At 37.8% G+C, this 18,738-nt stretch overlaps 1 protein-coding gene across 1 annotated transcript in view; it reads left to right on the top strand.

Annotated features, from left to right (window-relative positions):
• Positions 1-17,869, top strand: part of PTPRZ1 (protein tyrosine phosphatase receptor type Z1) — a 180,007-nt gene extending 162,138 nt beyond the window's left edge. The window contains exons 23-30 of the mRNA XM_044679029.1: positions 4,759-4,905; positions 8,752-8,845; positions 9,267-9,340; positions 12,146-12,274; positions 13,881-14,027; positions 14,879-15,021; positions 16,050-16,185; positions 17,729-17,869. Coding sequence (XP_044534964.1) covers positions 4,759-4,905; positions 8,752-8,845; positions 9,267-9,340; positions 12,146-12,274; positions 13,881-14,027; positions 14,879-15,021; positions 16,050-16,185; positions 17,729-17,869 — 1,011 coding nt within the window. The remainder of the gene's footprint in view (positions 1-4,758; positions 4,906-8,751; positions 8,846-9,266; positions 9,341-12,145; positions 12,275-13,880; positions 14,028-14,878; positions 15,022-16,049; positions 16,186-17,728) is intronic.
• Positions 17,870-18,738: the final 869 nt, after the last annotated feature.

Raw genomic sequence — 18,738 nt, 5'->3', positions numbered from 1 at the left:
AAATGTAGCCTCAAATACTAGCTGTGTGACCCTGGGCAAGTCACTCAACCCCCTTGCCCAGCCCTTGCTACTCTTCTGCCTTGGAACCAATATACAATATTGATTCTACGATGGAAAGTAAAGGGTTTTTTTAATAGTAATGGATATTGTGGTTTTAATTCATCAAATGGAACAAGAGAACAGCCTCTTGATTCATATCAATCAACCAGGCATTCATTAAGTATAGGTGTACCATGTGCTTAGTCCTGGGGATATAAAGACTAAAGCAAAAATCATCAATCACTGCCCTAACTGGGGAGAAAATCTGTGTGTGTATATCTAAAACTATATACAGACTCACTCATATAAGCACACATATATACATAAAACACACGTGTAGGTATAATACACATATATACATACAGTACATGCATATATATGTATTGGCAACTCACTTAACCTCTGGTTGCCTGACAAAAGGATCCACTGGAGAAGGAAATGGCAAATCACTCCAATGTCTTTGCCAAGAAAACTCCATGAATAGCTATATAGTTCATGGGGCCATGAAGAGTTGGACTGAACAAAAACAACAAAATATTCAGGCACTCGCCAAGCACTGGGGATCCAGAGAAAGGTAAAAACACTCCCCTATTGTTAAAGGAACTGACACTGGAAGAAACAGCATGTAAATAACTATGTATAAGAAGATATAAACAGAGTAGTTTGGAAATGCTCTTAGAGGGAAAGAGACTAGTAGTACAAGGATTCTTGTAGAAGGTAGGATTTAGCCAAAGAGCCTTGAAGAAAGCAAGAAAAACCGAGTTGGAGGGGAGGAGGGAAGGCATTCAATCACATGAGCACATAAATGGAGGATGGGATATCCCATAAGGAACAAGTAGGCCAAAGCTAGATCATAGAGTGAATGGAAATGAGAAAAGTGTAAGACTGGAAAGGGAGGAAGGAACTGGGCTATGAAGAACTTGTCACAAGAATTAGAAGAATTCCTGTTTGATCTTAGAGGTAATCGTGAGTCATTGGAATTTGCTAAGTAGTGGGGTAACATGATAAGACCTATGCTTTAAGAAAAGCATTTTGGGGGGCAGCGGTCTGGCTCAGTGGATTGAGAGTCAGGCGTAGAGACAGGAGGTTCTAGGTTCCAATTTGGCGTCAGACACTTCCCAGCTATGTGACCCTGGGCAAGTCACTTGACCCTCATTGCCTAGCCCTTCCTGCTCTCCTGCCTCGGAACCAATACTGAACCAGTATTGATTCTAAGACAGAAGGTGGTGAGGGTTTTTTAAAAAATCATTTTGGCAACTGGGGTGAGGAGAGTTTTGAGGCAGGGTGAGCAATTAAAAGGCCAGAACTAATGAGGCCAATAGAATGCTGTCCGTGTGAGAGAAAGGGACATATGTGACAGATGTCATGAAGGTGGAAAGAACTCTATTTGGGGATGGGTTGGCTCTCTAGGGTCAGTGACAGTAAGGAATTGAGAATGACATTGAACCTGTGAGCCTGGGCTCCTAGGAAGACGGTAGGGCCCTTAACAGCAATAGGAAAGTTCAGAAGAGGAGAGGGCTTTGGATGAAAGATAATTATTTAGACAAGCTGAGTCTGAAATGTTCCAGTATGAGATGTCCAAGGCAGGTGGTAATATAGGACTGGAATACAGGAGAGAAACTAGGGCTGTATATACAGATCTGGGAATCATCTGCATATTGTTGATGCATGGGAGGTAGTTAGGTTGAAAATGAGATAACCGAGAAGGAAAAGAGGATGTAAGGTCCTGGAAGCCGCAGAAGTCAGGAGGCGATTGATTGGGTCTTATCCAGGGGAGGTGTTCTGAATGCTAAGCTGGAGAAAGTCTTAGGTCAGGGTGGAGGGCGAGAGATGCTGGGAGATGGGTCTCAGGGGTCTTGTCCTAGGGGACACAAAATGCCTTCGGGATAAGGACAGAAGCCTAGAGGGTCAGGGCCAAAGATAGAAGCTATGAACGCTGGGAAGCATTTCCCCATCTTTTCATGTGCATAGCCACCTTATATCAGGTCCCAATCACCCTTGTGGTGGTCTGAAGTATTGAAGCAGACTTCCGTTTGGTCTCATTGTTTTAAATCTTTCCTCCCTACAATCTTTGACAGAGGCCAAGGCGATTCTCCCTAAAGCATAAGGTCTAATCGGGTCCCCTTTCCCCTCAACTCAATTAAACTTCAGTGACTTCCTATTATCTATATAATCAAACAGAGATTTCCCTATTTGGCATTTAAGCTTCTTAACAACCCAGACCATGATTACTTTCCATCTTTTTTTTTTTTTTACATTTTTTGTACACATTACTCCCTATCCCCACATTCTACATTATAGACAAATTGGCTCTTCTTCATACATACCACTCCTTTCACCCTTTGTACTGCTTGTCTACCATGCCTAAAAGGTTTCTATTCTTCATCTCCATCTCTTGGAATTTGTGGTTTACTTCTGTAGGAAGCCTTTCCTGGCTCGAGATATAGATATAGGTAAATATAATCTGAATTCAGATCTTCCTGATTTCAGGCCCAGCACTCTTACGCACTGAGCCACAGTTGCTTAATAAATACTTTTTCCCATAGTGATGAATTGATGCATTGAATGAAGGTAGAATTCAAAGATTTGGCAACTGGCTGAATTTGTAGAATGAGGCAGAATGACACTGAAGTTTTAAGCCTGAAAGAAATATGAAAATTTTGAAGAGGGATGGGAAAAGATAATGAATTAATTCTGTTTTGGGACATGTTTAGTTCTAGATGTTGGCAGGATATTCTATTTGGAATGACCCGTAGACCATTGGTGATACAGGAAGGAAGAAAAGGGTTATACATACAGGCATAGAAATGATTGTCGAACACACAAACATTGATGAATTCATCAAATGAGAGAATATGGAGAGAGAAGAGAAGAGGGCCCAGGGTATAGCCTTGGAATATGACCACATTACCTGGCAGTGGCATGAATGATGACCTAGCCAAAGAAACTGAGAAGAAACAGTGAGATCATTTATGAAGAGAATCAGGGGAGAGAGCAATGGCACAAAACCCAAACAGGAAAGAGGATCTAAGAGGTGAGGGTGCTCAGCAGTGTCAGATGCATGAGGACCAAAAGGGTGAAGATTAAGAAAAGCTCATTAGATTTGGCCATTTGGAGGCTATTGGTAATTTGGGAAAGAATATTTTGAACTGAGTGATGAGTTCAGAAGTCAAATTGTAGAGGATCTAGAATAGAATGAGAGACATTTAGTATTGATTCTAAGACAAACATAATGGTTTTTTGAAAAAAGATGAGAATGAGAAGAGAAAAAGTACCGGAAAGAGGTCTAAATAGTTTTTCTTCTTTAAGGGAGTTGTCTGAGAAATAGAATGGGAAGGATATGGAATAATATATATTACAACTCTTAAGTTTTTTCTATAGAAATTCACATGGATCACTTTCATAAAATAGTTAACATGTCTCTGTAGATTGCTGACTATTTTTTAGTATGTTATATTCTATGCTGAGAGGCTTCATGAAATAATGGATACAGAACTGGCCTTTCAAGTCAAGGAGACCTGTAATTAAGTTCTGTCTCTGACAATATATAAACAGATTGAATATTAAAAAGCCATTTCAATTTGTCAGTTGAACAATCAGCTCTCTAAGACTATAATTATGGACAAGTTAGTAGCCTTTGTTGGTGGAAGGAATTTTCAAATTGAGACTTTTCCATACTGATGAAATCACAGGTCCACACTCCCCTTCTTCCTTCCAAAAAATCAGTGTTCCCACTTATTATTTTGTGAATCTTTGTTTCTAGTGTATGTATAATGGAAAGATTGCTCAGTCTTGAGTCAAGAGGAACCTGGATTCAAATCCTACTTCTGACACATGTGGCATGGTCACGTTACCCAACTTTTCTGTGTCCATTATCTCATCTTTAAAACAGATTTTATAGGTGTCATTTCCTCCAGTTTCCAGTTTTTGTTTTTCTTGCCTTCTAAATGGGTGGGAAGAAAGAGGGTGAAGCAAATTTGCAAAATGTTTCTATGCTTTAAAATTTTTTGAAGTAAAACACGTATACAAAAGTAATAATAAAATAGGACAGGGATAATGCTTGTAGTGCTTAACGTTACAGGATTATTATGGATATGATAACATATCTAAAGTACTTAGTAGCCCTTAAAATCCTCTCTATTAACTGTAATCATTACATTGTTCTCAGTTCTGTGCTGGATATCTGGGTAATATAAAAGAACCCTCAAGTCTTTGCCCTCAAGCAGATTAGTATCAGATTAGGTGTCATTAGAAAAAACAAACTGCAGAAAGCAGCTAGTGAACATTACAAGCTGGGCTAAAATGTTCAGTTTTAATGTGTGGAAGAAACTATAAATTCTTCTTCCAGAGCTAAAACAAGGGAATGAACAATGAGAAGAACTTCAGGACTGATGGAAGGTTGCATAGAAGAAGCAGGACTTAAGATGGGCCTGGAAAGAAAGGTAGAATTTGAGTCCACAGAAAAAAGTAGGGGGGGCATTGCTTTTGGTCTAATTGTGGCCTGAAAAAAGTAGGAGAAAAGAAAAAAATAAAGAATAGATAATATTCTTTCCTGTCTTTTTCCATGTCCTGTATCTTAACTTTCTACCAGACATCTTGTGAGATTTCATTTTTCAACTTTTTAAAATCTATTATAAAGCCTTTGTCCTCCAAAGATGCAGTACACTGTAGAAGTACAAGGAGAGCATAAGATGATGGTACTTTGCATTGTTTTGCCAGGAGCAGTATGTCTTCATTCATGACGCACTGGTTGAGGCCATACTTAGTAAAGAAACAGAGGTTCTGGACAGTCATATGCACGCCTATGTCAACTCTCTCCTCATTCCTGGACCAGCCGGGAAGACGAGACTTGAGAAACAATTCAAGGTGAGTACTTGTAGACACCCAATTATCAAAAGAAAAAAAAATCACCATCTTCTTGTCTCCTACCATTCTAGTCTCCAAGGCCACCAGCATGGACTAAGTATCATTGGCAGGCCAGCTTTGTGTTTTTAGCCACTCTCATTCTCAACTTAAACAGAGAAGCAGGGATAATTTCAAGGAGATTCCAAACTTTTTTGTATGAGATAAAAGTTCTTCTCAGAAACCTTAGGCAGACTTGTATAAATGCCAAGTCAGTCCAGGAAAGGGAAGCACAGAGAAGAATAGCTGGAATGAAAGTAACTTGTCTCACCAACTTTACAAGTACTCTTTACTTCTGAAAGAACCAGACCACTTACTCTAAGAGCTGAGGCCACTGCTATTCATGCTCCTCTTAGAAAGAAAAATCTATACATCCCATGGAGAGAATGACTCAAAACACGGTGACTAGGATCAGTCTCCCAAGAATAATCACTTCTTCAGACCCAGACTTCCACCTCCCACCCTGTCACAACACAGTGTGCTGGGAAGCAAACTTTACTGCTCCCCCATGTTCTTCAAACTCCAGAAACCAGTAAAGAAAACATTCAGAAAATGAATGTATTAGGTGTTACTTTGCATATGAATAAAGATAGTTTCATTCCAGGAAACTTTGCAAGCTTCTCCTTTAAGGAACAAAGGGACAGGTTGGGAAGTGAGGGGGTAGAGATGGAATTGGATTTTGTTGTCCAGCCTTTTGGTACTATCTGCCTGGAAGCCTTCCTCATATAGTCCCAAGGCACAAAGGTTCATTAGAAACTCAATTATATTAAGTTCAGTAGTCATTTATTAAGCATCCACTCTAAGTAGACTCTGCTAGGTGCAGAGAGAGCTATAGACTAGAGATATAGTATGTTCTTTGTTCTGATGGAACGTGGAGACTCACAAAGGGAAATGCCAGATTTACAAGCAACTATACTAGAAAATGAGTTTCAGTGATGGTGATTGACACAGGACTGGACTCGGACTTCCAGGGCATGGCACCATACCTAGCAACTAGCAAATAAACACTGACTTGAGTCCCAGACTCGGCATCAAGGAAGTCAAGGATTCAAATTCTCCTTCCAACACTTCGTAGGCTATGTGGCCACAAGCAAATCACTTAAACTCTCTAGGCCTCAGTTTCCTTTCCTTTCCTTTCCTCTTCAACAAGACTTTGGGACTCAGTGACTTCTTAGCTTCATTTCAACTCAGAATCTGTGATTCCATAGTCCATGATCTTCTAGGGCACAGATGGGCTGCAATCAGCATGCAATAAAATCATAAATATTACATATTTGTATAATATAAAATAGGACATACCTATTTAATAAAGAGCTATGAATGGTCTGAGGGAATCATACAGAATCATCATGGAGAACAAAATATTTGATAGGCAACCCCCAACTTCTATTACCTCCCCAAATGATCTCTTCTGTTCTTGGACTGTTCTTCTCCCATTTCCTCAATTAAGACTAGATGTAAAAACAAACAAACAAAAAAAAACCCTTCCAATCAGTTAAAACTAGCCAAAAATAGCTCTAAACTGGCCAAACCATAAGAGTTTATATAAGTGGGCATTTCCCCTTTTTCTCTTTTACCCCCATAGATCACAGCAACTGTGATCCCTCCAACCATCCACCATCCAACTCCCCTGACCCTTGCCTTCTGATTAGGCAACTCTTTTGTGTTATTAAACTAACAAAGGAAAGACTGAGTAGTTGAAAAAAGTTTGTGTCTCACCTCCCAGAGCCTGCTCTAGACTCAGTCAGCTCACTGAACTTGTCAGACTTGATACATAGATGCATAACATGAAAACATGATTCTTAGTCATTTTTCTCACTACAGAATCACATGATCTTAGAGTTGAAAGGGACTTCAGAACCCATCAAGACTAGCCCGTTCTTGAGCAAGAACCCCCTCCCTGTACTATATCTCTGACAAGAAATTATCCATCTTCCCTTTGAAAAGCCCCCTGGAAGTAGAACTCTTTTATCTCCTCCTGAAGAAGTCCATTGAGGATACTTCTGATGACTAAGATTTTCCTTACATGAATTTTGGGAGCAGAAACACAGAAGAAAAGCAACTGCTTGATCACATGGATTGATGGGGATACGATTGGGGATGTATACTCTAAGCGATCACCCTCGTACAAATATCAATAATATGGAAATAGGTCTTAATCAATGACATGTGTAAAACCCAATGGTTCTGCATGCTTGCTATGGGAGGGACTGGGAGGAGGAGAGAGAAAGAACATCATTTATGTAACCATGGGAAAATATTCTAAATTAAGTAATTAAATAAAATTTTAAAAAATGATTTTCCTTATATAAGAGTTAAACTAAGACAGTAAGATGTGGAATTGGCCCAAAATGAAATGAGCTGTACTTTGAAATAGAACCCTTCCCCTACCTTCACAAGAGGTCTTCAAGCAAAGGCTGGATGAGGTCTGGGTTGAAGGAGATGGTTTTTTTAGATCTCCTACATCTCTAAGATCCTATGCGTTTGTAAATTCCCTCCGTAAGTTCCATTTATTCTGCCCAGTGCTGACACCTAGAGTGTCAAGCCCAATAAGTCATCCTTACTCTATCTTGTGTCCCTTCTAACCTTTGAAGATATATACATCTTGGTCATCTCCAACGTACATGCTTTTTCCATCAATCTATTCAGGATGATTAGTTCCAAACTTTAATAAGGACCTTCCTTGACTAGGAGGATGCACATATATACATCTACATTCTTTGGCAGAATTCTTTCCACCAACTTATCAATAAAGCATCTTTGACTTAATAGGCAAGTTTTAGGAAGTCAAACTGGGAAGGAACCAAATCAAGTTTTACCTAATTCAGAGCCTGGCATGTTTAGGCAGAACCTTCCTTTATGAATTGTCACCTTTCATTAAAAAGTGAATTCTCTGAGAATACTTAATAAATGTTTTTCCATTCTATAATGAATTACAAATCTGAGTTATGAGATAGAATTTGGGGTGGGGGGATTCAGGAAGCCTCTTTCACTATAAAATCTGGGAATCTATGTTTCCTTCCAAAGCAGAAAAAAAAAGCAACAATACAGAATATCAGTATAGTATTTCTCCTTCCCATTATAGCTCCACCTACACTATATATATGCAAATGTATAATAAACACATATAAAATATTACTAGTATAGAGACATATAATAAATTTATATATTTATATTTACACTATATATACATAATTTACTATAATAATGGCTTCAAGGTCCCTCATTCATGGGAATAAGTACTAGCCCAGTCCTTAGAGATAAAATTCTTTGTTGTTTGTTTTTTATATTAATTTTTTTTGCAAATAATGAAATGGAGACCAAGAGAGTTCAAGAAAGTTGTTCAAAGTTCTATAAATAACAAATCATTATTTAAAATCAAATCATCTGACTCTATTCTGTACTACCTCTTTAATTCCAAGCAATGAAGTAAAACTAAATTTTAGTCATCCAGTCTGTTTCATGATGATTTCCAATTTAGAGTGTGATAAATTTAATAGCATTCAACTGATTTTCACTCTAGAGTGTGGGATGAGAGCAGAGGGGAAGGACCAACATTACCAAAATTTCAGAGAGTATGGAGGCCACAGAGAGATCTTCTCTACTCAAAGAACTCAAATGGGAGGCTGGGTGTTCTGCTTCTTCCTACTCTACATGGGGTGGTACTGTAGCAAGGAATTAGCTATCTGAGGTTATCCATTAAAATTGGATGTACTCAACAAGGACAAGCCAAATGTGTTAACATTTCATGTTTTACTGAGTTACTCATATCTACCAATCCTATTTTTTCTTTTTCCTCATTTTTTTCAGCTTCTGAGTCAGTCTAATATACAGCAGTGTGATTATTCTACAGCCCTGAAACAGTGTAATAGGGAGAAGAACAGAACTTCATCCATCATTCCTGGTAGGGTTATTATGTATGCTTAATAGTCAGTCAAACTCGCTTTTTCTGAAGATTCCTATAAACTATATGGATTACAGTTAGACTGAGAAATTTAGCATCCCTTAGAATCCATGTGCCTTTCCAAGGCTGTGCTGGAATAGAATGTAGTAGAATGTTCCAGCATTTGTAATAAGGGAATAATGAAATTTGGAACTCAAAATTTTAAAAAGTGAATGTTAAAAATTATTTTTACATGTAATTGGGGGGAAATGAAATATTGTCTTAAATAAAGGAATGTTGAATACTTGAAGCCGTTTTTGAAAGAAGAAAACAGGTGAGATGTTCAAAGCACTTGTTGAAAGCATCCTCGCTTAAAAATTATCAGAGTAATTGAAACTGTTCCATCAGCATATTAGTTCACAACGAACATTCTTTGTTACAGTGGAAAGGTCGAGGGTTGGCATCTCCTCACTGACAGGGGAAGGCACAGATTACATCAATGCCTCTTATATCATGGTAAGTCATGTGAGATGCGGCTGAATCTTCCCCCAATGTCTGTGCTTAATAGAAGCAGGAGGGGAGAAGGGGGTTCACCTACATATATTGGTTTGAGCAGGACACTAACAGGTCTTGGGGCAGGAGGCTAGGAGGAAGCTGCTCAAGAAGCAACAGCCAGAATCAGAACTCTGTGTGTGTGTGTGTGTGTGTGTGTGTGTGTGTGTGTGTGTGTGTGTGTGACAGACAGACAGACAGACAGACAGACAGACAGACAGACAGACAGATAGAGACAAAGAGAGGGAGAGAGAGAGAGATAGAGACAAAAAGAGGGAGATGGGGTGGGGAGGAGAGATAGAGACAGAGAGGGCGGCAGGGGAGGGAACTAGAAAGGGAAAGGGCAAAGAAGAGAATACATTTCATATTTCTTCCCCTTCAACCCTGGTTTTTGCTCTCTGGACTGTCAAGCATCATTCCAGATTAGGATCAGGACACCTACTCAGAAGAATGTGTATAGCACAAGTAGACACACAGAAGTATAAGGATAGCATTACTCGTCACCAAATGAAATAGCACCTACTTCTCCACTGCTGGGTGCTGGACACACTTTTACTGCTAGACTCACTCAGGAATATATGACCTTTTTCTCAATGGGATGACAAGACTGCCCTGAACTTCAATGAAAGTGTTAGTTAAAGACCCCCCCTCGGGGAAAGGGAGGGCACTTTAGGTCCCACCTCTCCAGAAACTGTGAGAGCTTGAAATTTAAGTCTGTGTAACTGGTCATGTGGGGTCCAAATCAGAGATGTCTTACTATAGCCCATCACACTCCTGAGTTCAGCCCAAACCAAATTAAAATGTAATTGGGAAATGTTTAATAAAATAAATAAAAATACTACAAAACATAAACATTAACTTTTAAAATTGAATCTGTATGTGGTTAGCAGGCATAATTAAGTATGGATTAAAATTTTTATTTGAGTTTGACATCACTAGTCCAAATAACCAATGATATTAGAGGCAACTAGAGGGCATAGTTGACTCCAACTGGCCCCGGAATCAGGAAGCCTTGAATTCAGATCCAGCCACTGACAACTACTAACTGTGTGACCCTGGGGAAGTCACTTAACTGCTATCTGCCTCAGTTTCCTCAATCATAGGCAGCTAGGTGGCAGAGTGGAGAGTGCCAAGCCTGGAATCAGGAAGACTCCTCTTCCTGAGTTCAAATCTGGCCTCAGACTCTTACCAGCTGTGTGACCTTGGGCAATCACTTTTGGCCTCAGTTTCATCATCTGTAAAATAAGCTGGAGGAGAAAATAACAAACCACTCCAGTATTTTTGCCAAAAACACTCTGAATGGGGTCACAAAAGTCAAACACAGCTGAACAAAATCCTCAACCATGGGGATAAGAATAGCCCCTACCTCCCAAGATAATTTTAAGGATCAAATCTGTCAAGCACTTAGTGTAGTGACTGACACATAGTAGGGACTTAATAAGTACCTATTTCTTCCCTCCCTCCTTCTTTTCCTCCCTCCTTCCCTGCTTTCTTTCCTTTACTTCCTTCTTTTCCTTCTTTCCTTCCTTCCTTCCTTCCCTTCCTTCTCTCCCTCCCTTCTTTTTTTCTTCCCTCTCTCCCTTTCTTCCTTCCTTCCCTAAAGAAAACAAGAAAGACAAACTGTCCAATCAGACACATTTGTGCTGTATCTGGATATATAAGATAAGTTTAGCCTTCTGACATTAGGATGATAAACACAAAGTAAAGCCCACGTTCCTGAATCTACTGCCTGCAAACACTGGAAATGTGCTAGTTTAAGGGAACAATCAATCATTTGCTCTTCGTTTATTCACTGCTTTATTTAGCTAAATAGGTCCTGTAGCAATGTCCATAATTATGTGCAAGCTTTTTGTGTTTTGATTATCTGCTTCATCTTTTCTCAGATTTTTCACCAGGAACAAAATTCAAAATACCTTTTTGCCTTAGTTTCCATTAAGTTATAAATAGATACCCTTCTAATGGTTTTTGTTCATCTGTTTTTTCAGTCATGTCAGACTCTTTGTGACACCATTTGGGGTTTTCTTGGCAAAGATACTGGAGTGGTTTGTCATTTCCTTCTCCAGCTCATTTTATAGATGAGGAAACTGAGGCAAATAGAATTAAGTAGCTTGCCTAGTGTCACACAGGTAGTATCTGAGGCTTGTTTTGAATTCAGGTTTTGCTAACCTTAAGCCCTCTATTCACTGTGCCACCTAGCTGCTCTTCTGATAGTTTTTAATCACATTCAATGGGTGAAATATTTTTTTATTTGGTAGCAGATAGAAGAGAGTAATCATATTTTACTCACTTAGGTTTTTTTGGTTGGTCGTATTTGTTTTTTTTAATTCAACTAATTAATTCATTTTCACTCATTTAGGTTTTAACAAAGTCTAAACAAGTACTGGCTCTCCCCATCAAGGACCTTATAATATCTGTCATATTATTCAAAGACTTCACTGAGTTTTTCCCCTAATTCAGGACCTTCTTTAGATTACTCTCTGGTATAAAACCTCTGATACTGATGAAAATTGATCTAATATGAAAGACTTCCCCAATATGGAATGTTAAATGTTAAAAATGTTAAAAAAAATTCTGGCATATGTGAATTTCCTAATACTGCTAAATACTAAATAAATATAAATGAAATAAATAAATATAAACTAAATAAAATAATAAATACTAATAAGTCACTAGACTCAACGAACAGCATAGCCATATTGATTCTGTTTATTTGTCTTCGTCTCTAGCAGTTAGTCTTTGCCTTCTCAGTTAGCCTTTTTGGTTTTGTAGGGTTATTATCAAAGTAACGAGTTCATCATCACTCAGCATCCCCTGCTACACACCATTAAAGACTTCTGGAGGATGATATGGGATCATAATGCCCAGCTCATAGTCATGCTGCCAGAGAGCCAGAACATGGTAAGGCGTTCCTGTCTTTTCTATATCCCAGGTTACAAGGAAGCGGTCATCTCAAACAGCTTGCAACAAAATTAATAAGAATTAATTCACTTGGTTTCTTGGGCCAAAGTTCTCTTCTTTTGTCACCACTCCCCACTGCCTCATAACCATGGATTTCGGCCCTATTCCCCACCTTGTCCTTATCCTAGGATGACCTGAGCTTCCACTACGCCCTCTTTAATGACCTTTCTGTGGTCAACAAATTCCCCTTCACAAAAGACTTGCCCTCTCTCCCAGAAACATATATTTTGGTTGCTTTGGTTGTTTTCTGGCATACATTTTGTGCTGAATTATCTATGTGTGTGTTGTTTCCCCATCTCCTGTTTGAATGTGAAGTCCTTGAGGACAAGTCTTACTTTATTTTTGCCTTGGCATCCCAAGTGCCTGGCCTGGTACCTAGTACATGGCAGTCAATTCAACTGGGTTGAACCAACAGCAGCTCTATACAAGGCCCTAGAGATTCAAAGCCCCAAAACAAAACTGCTCGTGTCCTTATAGAACTTGTCTTCTATTGTAATGAAATCTTAGGATGTGAATAAATACATAAAGGAAATTTTAACAATATAAAACAAAACCAAATAACGCCACCACGTTAAGCATCTCTCTTTTACAGTGTTGTGTGTGTTTCCAATTAGAAAAGTGTCAGTAGAGAGATGAACCTCTCCATTATTGCCTGGACTTCGTGACACCTTCTCTCTAGTCCTTAAAGTATCATAAGATATATTTTGTTGTTTTGGAGGGTTTGCCCTACCTCCTTTAAAACTAATAATACGAATTTTTAAATAGTTTAATTTTCAGTCTTGAAGGCACTCCTTGAAATGAGACATCATTATTTGGAGAATCATTCGGATAGCAGTTCCTACATGCATTCTTACAGACTTCATTTGAAGTCATTTAAAATGATCTTTTCCCCTATTTAGGACTTGGAACACGCACATAGACACACATACCCACGCATCAAGGTTCAGATTTTGTCAAATGCTTTCTCTGTGTGAGAAAAGTAAAACCATCTCCTAATAGCTGTTTTATGGAACCCTTTCCTGTCCTACTGCAAAAGTAAAAAACAGATGATTGTGTGATTCTGGGTTTTCGTCTGTCTCTAGAAGGCCTTGGGATTCATAGCTCCTGGGGCTCCAAATTCACACATTCCTCTGACAGTGCTGGGCCACAGGAGTCTCTTCACTCTCTTCTGCCATTGTTGATGAGAGCGGCGAATGTGCCAAGGTGTTTGAGATGATTGGAAAACAAAATGGCAAGGCTGTGAGGCTTGTTCCCAAATAACTAAGTGTCAAGTGCTGCATCTTCTTAAGAGTCTTGTTTTATTCTTCACATGTCAGTATGGCCTTAGCATCAGGGAAGTTTATAAGAGTTAAAATGGGCTTTAAAAGCAAAGGAAGAATCGAATCTTCTCTTTCAAGCAATTAGCTTCATTTCACACTTTGACCTTTGGGACATGAAAAATTTATATAAATGATGCACTATTAATGCTACTTGACTTTCTGTAGAATAGTGCTCCCAGTGCTGCAAATAAAGTAGCTAAATCGTATTACTTTTCCATTCCTTACAGGCAGAAGATGAATTTGTTTACTGGCCAAATAAGGATGAGCCTATAAATTGCGAGAGCTTTAAGGTTACCATGATTGCTGAAGAATATAAATGTCTCTCTAATGAAGAGAAATTGATAATTCAAGACTTTATCTTAGAAGCTACACAGGTATTGAAGATGTAACTTTAAATGCTAAATTTATGGGGGCAGATATTATTTTATTTATCTGTTAAATATATATTCATACATATATGTATAGAAGCATGTATATTTATACCTACTACATATTTATGTGTGCATTAAGTGCACATATATGTATGTGGGGATGTATTAGAGGCAGCAAAGTGGATCAGTGGATAGAACATTGAGCTTGGAGTCAGAGAGACCTGAGTTCAAATACAAAATTTAAGACGTTGTCTCTACCCCAAAAAAGCTAGCAGTCTAATATGGAAACATGCCATAACAACAATAACTATTATCAATATCGATATCCTTTGTTAGGGACTGCCATCATCCAATCTAGAGTTGGCTTGAACTATTCACTTGGGGAGTAATTTTTTTCCCATTCTTTCAATGCATACATAGAGTCTCTTGATATAAAGGCATCCTTCTTCTAATTGAGAGATGAAATATTCCTATTACTCTCTTGTCATCTGATTTAATTGTTGTTTGTTCAGTCATTTCAGTCGTGTCCAACTCTTCATGACTCCATTTGGTAGTTTCTTGGCAAAGATACTGGAGAGGTTTGCCATTTCCTTCTTCTCCAAGTCATTTTATAGATGAGGAAATGGACTCAAATGGGATTAAGTGACTTGCTGAGGGTCTCTAGGGTCTGAACTCAGGTCTTCATGACTTCAAGTCTCAGACACTCTATCCATGGTGTCACCTAGCTGCCTCCAAGAAATATCCCTCTGACTTAATGATCCTTTCACAATTTCTGGCTTTTCATAGTTATCTCGTGATAAAATAATGAATAAAATGTTCCATAAAAGATGTTCATTGTTTCTTCTTCTCAATAGGATGACTACGTACTTGAAGTAAGACACTTTCAGTGCCCCAAATGGCCAAATCCTGATAGTTCCATTAGTAAAACTTTTGAGCTTATAAGTATCATCAAAGAAGAAGCCTCCAATAGGGATGGACCCATGATTGTTCATGATGAGTAAGTCCTCAATTTTAAATCCATTTTTTTAATCTAATCCCCTTCCCTTAGAAATGGAAAAGCAGTTGCGTACTCTGGGTTTGTACCCATTTGTCTGCCTGTGTTTTTGTATACATATACTACATATATGATTCCTATTATTGATAACTTTACTAAGGGATAATACAAGGAGTATTTTCCTTTGTAAGGCGCTGCTCCCCCCCTTCTCCCACTGGAGAGATCCTCCTGGAGCTTCATATTATCAAGAAACTAAGGCTTACCTGCCTCTTTAGAGTCAACTTTTGAAACTTAATGAAGCCAAGAATACTTTTGATAAGCATCTGACTTTGCAACTTTATACCTTAACTATTGAACATGATTTTCTACATCAGTTGCCTTGATCTAAAGACAAAAATAAAAGTTTAGCCTTTGCTAAGAGGCTATAGAATCTTCATGCAAGATTGGTTTTACTGTAACATATACTCAGTGAATGTGTATACACACACACACACGCATACACACACACACACATTTGTGTGTGTGTGTGTTTAGCAAAGAGAGGCTATAGAATCTTCATCCAAGATTGGTTTTACTGTAACATATACTCAGTGTGTGTGTATACACACACACACACACACACATATATACATATATTTATTTATTTGCTTATTATATATATGTGTGTGTATATATATATTAACTTTGTCCTTTTACATCATATTCTTATGTTAAGAACAAATAGAGCCGTGCACGCTGGGTATATTCTTAGATGGCTGATCTTTCGTTGTCCAGGTGATATTTTATTTATTTCCGGTCCCACAGTATCAAGATGAAAAACCTACAAGTTTCTATAGAATGTCCCCATTGCCCATTTAACCTGTGAGGGCTTTCATCCCAAAGCATAGCTCTCTATATAATGAGGTGGCAAGAGAAGATACGTTAAGAAATGTGATTGATTCTTTCACAAGCTGATATCCCTAGTGAACTATGAAGCATATGATAGTAATGCTTTTTAAATAAAGCTTTTGACCACTTCCCTTTCCACAAAGGCATGGAGGAGTGACAGCAGGAACCTTCTGTGCACTGACAACCCTTATGCACCAACTAGAAAAGGAGAATTCTGTGGATGTTTACCATGTAGCCAAGATGATAAATTTGATGAGGCCTGGTGTCTTCACAGACATTGTGAGTATACATATATATGCATATGTGTAGACAGACAGACAGATAGATAAGCAGACAGATGACAGAGAGAGAGAGATCCTTCTAAATTTAACAGCCTTTTAAATGCATTACTAGAAAACTGATGAAATCATGGATCTGGATCAAAAAGGAAAATTGATTTATATTAAATGGGGCTTTCCTGGTTATCAGTTGTGAAAATAGTCATTAACCCACATTAACAAATCCTGTGAGGAATAACATGGGTCTAAAAAGCAGGACCTTCTGCTTCTTCTATTTAATCTCTTAGAATTTTCTTTAGACTGATACTTAAGCAGGACCTATTTGACCTCAGGATACCTAAAGAAATTCCACAATGCCAAGTCTTTAACTTTGAGGAAATGTTCAGAATACTCATACCCAGAGGCAATGTTAATTTCCATGAATACAACCAAGACCAGATGCAAAGAAAATGATGTCTCTAGAAAAATCTACAGATAACAAGAAAAGGGTCTTCAGGATGAGAGCTACAGGAGAAAGTAAAATCAGATGTTTATTATCATAATTACAGTCTCTAAATATATAGTGTCCTTAACCTGAAAGACAGGTCACATTGGGCTCTTAAATAAATGATGAGGCAATAGAATTCCAAAGGGTGGGTCTGCCTATTTGGAACATCCAGAACAACCAGGCATGCAGCATTCAAAGAAATGTTTAGCTGGAGGTATGAGAAAATGAGAGACTGGGCAAAATAAGTAGGCTTAAAAGCTGAACAATTACATCAACCACTTTTGTCTACAATTCCAAATAATCTAATTTGTTTATTAATTTGGTTTCTTGGCTTAAGTGATTTTTTTTTTCAGCTCATTAGTGGTTTGGAGACACAGCCCCATGTTCTACCCAACTGCAGCCCTGGTTCAATAGACTAACAGTGAAACAGTAACTATAACTAATAGATGAAGATAATGAAAATTATCACAGCCCAATAATTTTGTAGCTTACAACTTCTCAATGCTCAAACATGAGATGTTAATATAGAATCTAGTTACCAGTTGAAAAATCAGTATTTTTCCATGACTTTAAGAAACTTCAGAGAAAATTGAGTTGCAATTAAGATGTTCCCAAATACATTGTATTAAAAGGATGACTAAAGGGGGCAGCTGGATTGAGAGTCAGGCCTACAGACTGGAGGTCCTAGGTTCAAATCCGGCCTCAGACACTTCCCAGCTGTGTGACCCTGGGCACTTGACCCCCATTGCCCACCCTTACCACTCTTTCACCTATGAGCCAATACACAGAAGTTTAAAAAAAAAAAAGCACTAAAAAAAAAAGAATGTCTAAAAGGGTTACACAGATCCTTTATTTCAATTAAAAAATTGCTACAAAAGTCTGTTACAAGAATTTCCAACCCCCCCCCCCAGGAGGAGGGAGGTAGAAAAGTAAAAAATAAATTTTTATGAATTAAAAAAGTTTAAATTAATTTTTAAAAGAATTATTAATGTACATACTTATCGGCTCTTCTTAAGATCAGTTACATTTCCTTCACATTTCTTTTTCTATTCTCTAGGAACAGTACCAGTTTTTGTACAAAGCTATTCTCAGTCTGGTTAGCACAAGGCAAGAAGAAAATCCTTCCACATCTCTGGACAGCAACGGCACAGCTTTACCCGATGGAAACGTGGCAGAGAGCTTAGAGTCTTTAGTTTAACCCACTGAAGCAGTCCCTACAGTTGAACATCATTGTTTTCATTCTTAAATTATATGGGAAAACCTATCCAGTCACTGTCATCTGTTTACTTCCCATCAACCAACAATACTTTTGATGGTACATGATCTTACTGCCAAACTGACATCATTAATAATGTGTGCCTTTTTGCAAGATTTCTTGTAATCCATTTGTTATGTCTGAACTAAATTGACTGAATTTTACAGTGTTTCTATGAACAGAATTGTGGTATTATTTTTTCAGTATTAGTTTCCTACCATCAGGCTTGATTTTAACTGAAAATCTAAATTTATAGATTCTAGGAGATCTCCAGGACATATAAAACACTTTTGTTTGTAGGGTCAGATTTATGGCTGTATTTGTAGCAACCCTCATTGTTTTCCAGAAATATAACTTTTAATATAGCCTATTGTAAATAAAATGCTGTTCTCTATAATATTCAATATTTTACATCTACAGTATTCACCTAAAGTAGAAATAATCTGATACTTACTGTAAATACAGCTCTAGTAACTCTTCCATGGACCAAATTTATATTTATAATTGTAGATTTTTATATTTTACTACCGTCAGTTTTCTAGTTCTGTCTATTTGCATTGTTAAAATAATATAGTTCACTTTCTGTTTTTACTTTCTTCTGATATCTTATTGTGCAGCTAAGTGATTAACCCTCTGCCAGCATGTAATTTTAACTTTTTTTTTTTTGTGGAAAATAGAAATACAATTGTTTTGAAATGAGATGTTTTTTTTATGAGAATAACTCTTACTTGGCATCATTTAGATTGTTTTTACCAATAGTGTTACAAAAATAAATATAAATATCACAGTCACTTCACATTTAATTACTGTCA

Source organism: Gracilinanus agilis, chromosome 5, assembly GCF_016433145.1.
Source record: "Gracilinanus agilis isolate LMUSP501 chromosome 5, AgileGrace, whole genome shotgun sequence".
Lineage (NCBI taxonomy): Eukaryota > Metazoa > Chordata > Mammalia > Didelphimorphia > Didelphidae > Gracilinanus > Gracilinanus agilis.
This window is presented reverse-complemented; position numbering and strand designations above follow the sequence as displayed.